The sequence below is a fragment of the Daucus carota genome, chromosome 4, assembly GCF_001625215.2.
Source record: "Daucus carota subsp. sativus chromosome 4, DH1 v3.0, whole genome shotgun sequence".
Classification (NCBI taxonomy): Eukaryota; Viridiplantae; Streptophyta; class Magnoliopsida; order Apiales; family Apiaceae; genus Daucus; species Daucus carota.
Window position 1 is genome coordinate 10,628,720 of NC_030384.2, and position 10,993 is coordinate 10,639,712.

The 10,993-nt window shown below is 34.1% G+C and overlaps 1 protein-coding gene across 1 annotated transcript; it reads right to left on the minus strand.

Annotated features, from left to right (window-relative positions):
• Window positions 1-1,501: 1,501 nt before the first annotated feature.
• LOC135152169 (secreted RxLR effector protein 161-like) lies at window positions 1,502-2,059 on the minus strand. The gene has a single exon (XM_064092002.1). It carries the CDS (start codon window positions 2,057-2,059, stop codon window positions 1,502-1,504), a length of 558 nt encoding a protein of 185 aa, XP_063948072.1.
• Window positions 2,060-10,993: the final 8,934 nt, after the last annotated feature.

Genomic DNA, 10,993 nt, shown 5'->3' on the forward strand with positions numbered 1-10,993 from the left:
CCTATATATATATATATATATGTATGTATATATATATATATATATATATGTATGTATGTATCGATTGGTAGATTTGCTGGATACTAGCGGTTGATATTTTAATATATCAACGGCTGAGATTAAAAGAGAAATAGCCATCTATATAATTAAGATATATCCAGTGATATGTAATATGTTATCGATTGCTAGAATAGTGATTGATAGTGGTGATTTTGACTTGGACAAAATTTAACGGGGTTAATGGCGTTTTGGTCACTCAACTGACTGGAAATTTGCAATTGGGTCCTCCAGCTCAAAAAGCTGCCAGTCACATCATTAAACTCTTAAAAAATTCCATTCAGGTCACTGACCGTTACACTCCGTTAAAAATTTGACGGAAAGCTGACTAAGCGTCGTGACTTGGCTTAAATAAATTCACGTTGGCACGTGTAGTCAATTGAAGTGGCATTTTGGTCACTCAACTGACTACAAACTTGCAATCGGGTCATTAAACTCAAAAAACTTTCATTTAGGTCACTTATCATAATATCCGTTAAAAATTGAAAAAAGAAAGAATTAAAAGTTATCATGCAACATCTTTTTTTCTCTCTTGAAAATTTCAAAACTTATTAACAAATGAAACAAATATACACACACATAAAATCAATAGTTTCACCTACAAAAACTTAATCTTTGTTCATCTCTTATCCTTTTATATATATCTTGAAGCCATTTTGGAAAAACTCATTAAATTTTTGATGGACTTTTCTACAATGACCGAAAGATATTATAAAATGACGATAAATTTATAAGTACGAAGTTTTTCCAAAATAGCCATAAGATATATAAAACAATAAGAGATAAACAAAGATTAAGTTTTTGTGGTGAAACTATTGATTTTATGTGTGTGTATTTGTTTCATTTGTTAATAAGTTTCGATATCTTTAAAAGAGAAAAAAAGGTGTTGCATGATAGCTTTTAATTCTTTCTTTTTTCAATTTTTAACGGATATTATGATAAGTGACCTAAATGAAAGTTTTTTGAGTTTGATGACCCGATTGCAAGTTTGTAGTCAGTTGAGTGACCAAAATGCCACTTCGGTTGACTGTACATGCCACGGTGAATTTATTTAAACCAAGTCATAACTCTTAGTCAGCTTTCCGTCAAATTTTTAACGGAGTGTAACGACCAGTGACCTGAATGAAATTTTTTGAGAGTATAATGAGGTGATTGACAGCGTTTTGAGTTGGATGAGCCAATTGCAAGTTTCCGGTCAGTTGAGTGACCAAAACGCCATTTAACCTAAAATTTAACCCAACCATTACATATCATTGGCTGCAAAAAAACACAAAAGATTAAGTAGAGAAATTTAACATACCATGTTCACTTACTAATCTTGAGAATGTGGATTCATCAAGTGGCTTGGTGAAAATATCTACTAGTTGTTTTTCACTAGGAACAAAATGAAACTTAATTCTTTCATTCATCATCACATGTTCCCTAATGAAATGATATATGATGTCTATGTGATTTGTTCTTGAGTGTTGTACTGGTTTTTCAGTAATTGCAATAGCACTTGTGTTGTCACAGAAGATAGAATTTTGGAGACCCTCACACCATAATCCACCAATTGATTTTTCATCCATAAAATCTGTGCACAACAACTCCCAACAGCAATGTATACAACCTCAGCAGTTGATGTAGAAACTGAATTTTGCTTTTTGCTGAACCAAAAAAGTAGCTTATTTCCTAGAAACTGACAGGTGTATGTTGTGCTTTTTCTATCAATTCTACACCCTGCATAATCAGCATCCGAAAAACCAATTAAATCAAAACCAGAATCTCTAGGATACCAAATGCCTAGATTTGGAGTACCCTTGAGATATCTGAAAATCCTCTTAATTGCAATCAAATGAGATTTCCTAGGATCATCTTGGAATCTAGCACAAAGACAAGTAGCAAACATTATATCTGGTCTACTAGCTGTTAAATATAAAAGTGAGCCAACCATGCCTTTATAACTTGAGATGTCCACTTTTTTTTTCTTAGTATTCAACTCAGGTTTAGTAGCAGTGGCCATGGGAGTTTTAGCAGTTGAGCAATTTACTAGATCAAACTTTTTTCAATAAGTCATAGACATATTTAGTTTGACTAATAAATATGCCATCACTAACTTGTTTGACTTGCAAACCAAGAAAGTACTTCAGCTCTCCCATCATGCTCATTTCATATCTACTTTGCATAAGCTTGGCAAACTTCTTACAAATTTTTTCATTTGTAGACCAAAATATTATGTCATCCACATAAATTTGAACAAGTATACTAGAGCCATTAACATTTCTATAAAATAAGGTTTTATCTACAGTACCTCTTGTGAAGTGATTCTCAAGGAAAAACTGTGATAAAGTGTCATACCAGGCTCTAGATGCTTGTTTCAGTCCATAGAGAGCTTTCAAGAGAAGATATAAAAATTCTAGAAAATTTTGATCTTCAAAACCAGGTGGCTAACAGACATAGACTTCCTCCTCTATCTCACCATTAAGAAAGGCACTCTTTACATCCATCTGATAGACCTTGAAATTGGCATGTGCAGCATAAGCAAGAAAGATTCTAATTGCTTCTAGTCTTGTTACAGGAGCAAAAGTTTCATCATAATCTATGCCTTCTTCTTAAGAGTAGACTTTAGCAACCAGTCTTGCTTTGGTCCTTGTCACAACACCATTTTCATCCATCTTGTTTCTCAATACCCATTTTGTACCAACAATAGTCCAGTCTTTTGGTTTGGGTACCAGCTTTCATATTTGATTTCTTTCAAATTGGTTTAGCTCTTCTTGCATTACTAGAATCCAATCAGGGTCAAGAAGAGCTTCTTCAACCTTTTTAGGTTCTTCCTGTGATTGGAAAACTACTATACAGGCACTCATCCATAGTAGTTGTTCTTGTTTTGACACAAGCAGCTGCATCTCCAATTATGAGCTCAAAGGGGTGGTCTCTTGTCCATTTTCGTTGAGGTGTGAGATTTGATCTGGAAGAAATGGATTCATTTGTGAAGTCTTGCTCATTTTGAGAAGCTCCCCCTAAATGCATGGACCTTGAACTACTAGCAATTGATGAACTAGCAGTTAATGGAACATTAGCAATTGATGAAGTTTGATTTACATCAACTGCTAGCAATTGATGGAATACTTCCAACAATATTAGAATTTCCAGCAAGATCATCATCATGACTATCCAGTTCCACATCACCTTCAGTCTCATTTTCAAGTTGAAGTGTTTCATGAAAACCTTCATCTTCTAGACCTTGAATTTTCTTGTCATCAAACATCACATGGACCGATTCCATAACAATGTTTAATCTTAGGTTGTAGATTCTATATGCTTTTCCAGCTACATAACCAACAAAGATTCCCTCATCTGCCTTTGCTTCAAATTTACCAAGATTTTCACCTTGATTTCTCAATACAAAACATTTGCACCCAAAGACATGTAAAATATTCAGAGTTAGCTTCTTCCCTTTAAACAATTGATAGGGTCTCATCTCTTGTGCTTGATTTTCAAATATAAATTTTGAGTATAGAATGCTATGTTAACAGCTTCACCCTAGAAATAGGTTGGCAACTTTGATTCTCCAAGCATTGTTCTAGCAGCTTCAATAAGAGTTCTGTTCTTTCTTTCAACTACACCATTTTGGTGAGGAGTTCTTACAGCTGAGAACTCATGGTGTATTCCTTTTTCTTTACAGAAATATTTTATCATGGAATTTTTGAACTCAGTCCCATTATCACTCCTGATCCTTGAGACTTTTCTTTTTGGATCAATATTGTCAACTATCTTGATGTGATTGATGATGACTTCACTTGCTTCATCCACAATCAAAAGACAGTATTTCTTCTTTGATATTGACATAATGTTGACTGGTCCAAATGAATCCATATGTAGAAGTTGTAGAGGTCTATTAATTGAGGATTTCAATTTGCTTTTGAATGAAGACTTTTTTTGCTTTCCAATTTGACAAGCATCACAAAGACTATCATCGGAAAATTCCAGTTTTGGTAGTCCTCTCACAAGATCTTTTCTCACAAGATTATTCATGGTCTTGAAATTTAAGTGGGACAATTTCTCTTGCCATAGCCAGCTACCATCCAAACTTGCTTTGCTGAACAAGCAAGTGATTGAATCTGTATTGGTAGAGTTGAAGTCAGCTTTGTAGACATTGGTAGGGTTGAAATGGAATCAGCTTCATCCCCAATTGCCATCAGGACCAAGTTGACATGTTCTTCATTGTCAGAGTCATCTTCATCAGCTGCCCAGTCACCATCCTCAGTTATGAATGCCCTTTCTTTATTCTGTTTAATTAGATCAAAATATTTCTTTCTGTAATCTACATTTTCAGGTGAAGAATTGTACATTCATTAGAGAAGTGTCCAGCTAGACCACAGTTGAAGCATTTGAATTTTGATCTATCAACCATACCAGATGATTTAAATTGGTATCCTCTATTAAAGGGTCTAGAGCTGACAACATTCCTCTTAAACTTGAGTTTGGAGAACTTTCTATCAAGAAAAGCTAAATGTTCATCAAGGTCATCCAGCTCATCTTGAGTTGAAGATTCCTCATTATCTTCAATGATTTTGCCTTTGTTCTTTCCAGCTTCATTCTTTCCTTCATAAGCATTGCTGCTTGAAACTTTACTAGAAACCACAAATTTTAATGCTTTCTCCTCTGCTTCTTCCTTTTCAGCTATAAGAGCAACAATCTTTTTCTTCTTGGAGCTCTTTTCTAGTTCCTCATATTGTTGAATCTCAAGTTTATAAGTTTTAAGAATACCATAAAGTTTGTCAAGAGAGTATTCATTAAAATTTTGAGCTTGCCTTAAAGCAACAGTCAAAGGTTTCCAATCCTTGGGCAAGGCTCTTAGGAACTTGAGATTTGAATCTTTAACAACATAGATTCTCCCATAAAGTTTTAATCCATTTAACAGCTTTTTAAATCTGTCAAACAAATCATTTAAGGATTCACCAAACTTGGAATGAAAACTTTCATATTGTTGTACAAACAACTGCATTTTATTTTCTTTGACTTAGTCAGTGCCTTCACATAGAGTCTGAATAGTGTCCCACACTTCTTTAGCAGTAGTGCAGTTGATAACACTATCAAACATATGTTAGGTCCAAAGTATCGTAGAAGGGGGGGTTGAATACGATACTCACTACAATTTAAAATTCTTTCGAATCTTGCGGATAAACAAATTGCAGTCCTGTAATGGGTTTCGTGTTCCGGATATTTATTGAGTCGGTTTCTGAGGATATAAAAATATTAAACCAACACACAATATTTTCCAAGGTATATCTGTATATTGATAAATACCTCGAAGGGTGCTATAAATCCAAACCCGAAGGTTGGCTACAATGGCTATTACTACTTACACTCACAAACCCTAGCTTCTAAATATATATATAATACAAAACTAAGCTAGAGTTTATTTGTGTGTAGTAGTGTGCAAGGCACAAAGCCATTCCACCATAAAGGTGGTGGAGAGTGTTACAAATGATAACAAAATCCATGGGTATTTATAGGCTTGTCACTAACTAACCCTAGTTAACTTCATCAAGCCAAACTTGCGCCACTACAGAACTTGCGCTTCCAGTAGCTTCATGCATGCCAAGGAGAGTAAATTTGACTTAGAAAATATATACAAGTATATCCAAGTGGCCCCTCAGTTAAAGGAAATGGCGCCACTTAGTTATATATGTATATATACCTAAGTGTATCATGAACTTGCGCCTGAGATGAGTTGGCGCTAGAATACTCACTCTTCTCTCTCCTGGTTAACATTTTAACCAACTTGCGCCACAGTTGTACATATATTGCCATGACTTAGAATATTTCTTCACAAACACAAAGTTGCGCCAAGTATAGTTAGGGTCAGAGGCGCAACAATTGACCAGAATTGGTCAAAGGTTGCGCTTGACCTAAACTTGCGCTCAACAGAGGTATACAGAGCCATGCATGTACTTCCCTGTTCTCTCTCCTACGCCACTTAGTTTTTGTTTAAGCAAAAACAAACTTGCGCCCCTACAGTGGAGACTCCCCACTGTTATCACTCCTTGGACTTCTTCCAGGTCAAATGTTGCGCCATGTATGCTTCCAGTGTGTTCACAGTATAAATGACTTAGATAAAAATCATTCACAAGTGTAATGTCTTGTGTGAAACCCTACATGCACATGCAAACCCTAGGTTGCCCTAGACACCTGACATCATCACATGCATGCATAATATATATATAATATAATATATTATGTTGTTATTATATTAATAAATAAAAATATATATAAATATATACACACATATATATTTTATTTATATGAACATATAATAATATATGTACATATATTTAAATATATTCTCATATATTTAAATATATATAATATATAATTATATGTAAATACAAATGTAAATATATATATAAATATATATAGAGATATATATATAGTTATTTATAAATATAAATATAAACATAAATATATATAAAGAAAAGTATATATAAATATATACATATATATAATATTTATATAAACATATAGTAACATATATATACACATATATTTAAATATATTCTCATATATTTAAATATATATAATATACATATAACTATGTGTAAATATAAATATAAATATATATATAAAGATATATATAACTCTCTCTAAATATACATATATTTATGCACATAATATAATATATATATACACTTAATTATATAATTGCTTATGTAAAATATAAATACATATACTATATACATATATATTTATTTAAATATACATACATATAAATATACATATACATATGTTTAAAAACATATATACATATATATTATATATATTATATTTAATTAAATATACATATATACATATATATAAATATATTTGTACATATACAAATATATAAGTGCACACATATAAAAGATAGGTCACTTCCTGATATGGCTTTCTGTGGAAGCTTGACATATGACATTTGAGCAGTAGACTTGATACAGCTTGCAGAGGCAAGGCATTTGGCTTGGCTTTGGAACAAATGACTTGATATAACTGGATCAATTCTTCGATCGATAAATACTTTGCAAAACTCCGTACGTGCTGACGCTTAGTGCACTGGTCTGGTTCACAAGCGACAAACACTGAAGTTAAACATTGTACCTTCTTTGTCAGCAAACATTGATCAGTCGGTTCCGGGTTAGTTTATGCTTCAGTTTGTTGATTGTAAATTAACCAACCAAGATATAGAAATATCTTGCTTCAGGGGTTGCACTGAAATCTTTCGAGTACTCGGACAACATCTTCATTACTTCCACAATCTTGAATACTTCAATCTTTATTCTTCACTGAGGCATGAACATATTAATGAACTTCTTCCAGTGAACTTATTCCTTCAAGACTGTAGATGGCTTCTTCAACCTTTGTCTTCGTATGTTCCGATTCCGGTGCAGGCGTAGTGTTATTTACTTGTCCTGTTCTATTGTTGAGTTATCATCCCTATGTAACAGATAGGGTTGTCTTTACATTTAGACTTACAATCTCCCCCTATTTGTTTGTTAACCACAACAAGCAAATCCTCTGGAGGATAACTCAACTAACACTAGAAAAAGTAGAGTCCTGGACTAGTAAATAATGCTACAAAGTTTCTGGATCATATGATACATTTCCAGATTTCATGAATAGAAATAACAGATGTGCATATCACCTTTATTTCTCTGGTTCTTGCTTACCTGCCAGATAATCCTCATAGTCTGTCTTGAAAAGAATTCAAAACATTCCATTATGCAAAGAATAATCAGCAGCTTCATTGAATTCTCCAGTGGTAATGAATAAGTTCCTGTCTACCACTTACTGAAGAATAGATGTATCACTTTATACTTCTCCTCCCGTTACCTTGATCAGGTTCCCCTTGGTGATAAGTAGCTATCTCCCCTTAGATGAAAGATCAATCCTCCTCCGTAGTTGAAGAAGAATCTCCCCCTCAGTAGTACACAGCTAAAGAGTAGTTTAATCCCCCTTAGTTGTAGACAATAGAAGAAAGCTAACTTACTTTTTCTTCCCCCTTTCATATATTCTCCCCCTAAATATATTCTCCCCCTTAGTTGTGGAATCCTCCGAGGATATGTGGTATCAAATAGGTCAAGGAACGTGTACAATACTTCCTGTACCAAAAGATAATCTCCCCATAGAGAACTAAACAACGCTAAAGCTGGGGTCGAAGAAAGAGTTCAGAAGAAGGGTTTACTTTGATTGGGTTGGTCCCTATGCTGAAAGAATAGGTTCCAAACGGAAAAGTAATGAGTAAAACTAACATTCCAGTAACAACATCCACTTTGTCTTTTAGGTATAAATTTGGTAATTAGTAGGTGTCTCACTAAAATGTTCTGCAGGTGTATCACTCGACACTCAAATTTCTCTCGGTTTTTGGGTAAGGGTGTCACTCACGAGTTCTGTAAGTATATCCTTCCACACAAATACTGAGCTTCCAAAATGCTGAGTACCTGCAAGAAAATCACCTTAGCCACCCTTAAAGGGGGTCACCGGTGGTGCAATGGGAGTTCGTAATTCCCAGTCCCTATAGACTCATCAGATAAATCCGAATCATGGTCCACAAGTTGCCAACCACTAAGTGGCTTATCCAATTAAGGATCCAGAGTTGTTTGCTCTGGGAGGTTAGACAAAGGCTTAATTATGGCAAAGGCCTAAGTCCTCCTCAATGTCTGTGAAGACACTTGATTCAAGAGAATCATCAACCATAAGTTCACACCGTGAAATGGAATGAACCGTAGTTGCTTCCGTCAATTCTTTCAACAACATGTGAGTTTTCGATACTAAATATTATAATATGTACCTCACAAGTGTTTCACTCTTCTCAATTTCCTATGTGTTTGCACTCACTCATGCTCACATATTTCTCATTCTGATATCTCACTGGTTCTTCTCAGAATCTCACCAAGTGTTTAACTCTCAGTGTTTGGTTCACAGTGTTTCTCTCAGCACTCAAAGTATGGTCTTCTGTACCTGCATGAGAAAATCACCATAGCCCCTTCAAGAGAGGTCACTGGCGGTGCAATGGGGTTTCGTAAATCCCCGATCCTCAACTGACTCATCAATAAATTGACTCATAGTCAGAGAGTTGCCGATCTCCTATAAATAGGAAATCCATTCCAATTGGATCCAGATATGTTCTTATCTGGGGAGGGAGACGAGAATCCTGAAGATTTGGCAATTGAGACCCTCGTTTCCTCCTTACACCTATAAAGGCATCAACCATCTTATCTACCGTAAAATGGTAAATGAAGAAGTTGCTTCTGGAACAAAACCTTTAACCTTACTGTGCACTCTCTTGTATTGTGTCCATAAGATTTTTGTTTAGGCTCTTCATCAGAGTGATTACTGATGATGTGCTTGACTCAATACAAGATGCTCTGGCTGACGAGCGAATTTCAATGGACTCATCCTGTTGAGAGAATGATTCCAGAGACTGTTTTATTGCCTTTTCAGCTCTATATTCTTTTGAGAGAATACAGATGAGCAACAGTTACCTCAAGTTCAAAAACACCTTTTCTTCTTGAGAGGTAGAGCTGTGGGTACACTATCCCTCACATCCTTATTTGCTGCAACAAGTACAGTTTCTCCCTTATTGACCTCTAGTCTAATAAGTTATTCCTTATCACTCCAGGAGGAAAGTTGGGATGTGTTCTGAATTTGGTTTTATAGTCTGGGATAAAGATTGTTGGTTTTCAACCTTATGACTATTTAGGAAAGCCAAGAAGCTGATTAAGTTCCGAAGAACAGAAAGAGATATAAATGCATTTTAGAAAATCTATGATTTTGAATGAAAGCAATTGCATTTAATCTTTTGAGGAAAAATGAATCAGTTGTGACTGTAAAATGATTTTCATAAAGAATGACAATCACAACCGATGAAAGAATCAAAGTTTTCCATTAAAAACTTGTTTGAGTACGAGAGTCTGAATCTATGCATAAAAGTTTTAAATGAACTTGTCTTTGAAAAAGACACAGACTCTTGTTTCTCACTACAATTTAAAAAGGAAACAAGAAAATTTATGCGCTACAGTGTATAAAGCACTCATCACAATAATTAGTAAAAAGGCATCATACTAGCACATCGTCAAAACAGACGCTGTAAGTGACAAAGATCACCAAGTACACAAATACAAGATAATCAATGTCTCGTCCTATGACGCTACATATATAGATGCAAAATATTCTAAGAAATATTTATGAAATAGAGTAGTGGATACCAATTGTTGAAATCAATTGATAAGAAAATTTCTTTGAAGAAACTCACCACTCCAGAACATAAATATGAGACAGAATAAAGATTATGTTGTCTCCCTTGTACTCAGAATATTAAACACCTAAAATATATTAGCACCAGTGGTTTTAAGAAATATGCAACAATATTTCACCAGTGCCAATACATCACAATCAATTCACAAATAAAACATCAATAAAGTATCAGAAAGAGATACCAATTAAATATTTCAAAACGTAAATTAATCATGCATCTATTATTCTATCAAAGTCAATCATGAAACAAATAAGCATATAATTGTCATGGATCACAATTTAACTAAGATAAAATAATAATTACCTACGCAATATCATATAATTATCAGATCATCATATAACAACTAAAATCATGACAATCATACAAAGATATACGCAAGCCCGAGGGAAAGTTGAAGAAAAGTTCAAAAGTCCTATACATGTAAGCATTGAGTACAAGTAAACTCACACAACTCCTCGCAGAAAATATTAACAATTAATATTAGTGATCTACATATAAGCATGCAAAACATCACTAACACTAAAAGTATCACAACTATATGCAGTTAGACATGAAATAAAGTATCAATTAATAAATCATCAAATATCCAACACAAATAGTTATGCTTCAAGTATATACACTAATATAAATGGATTCAGCCTAGAAAGAATCTAAGTAACTCCA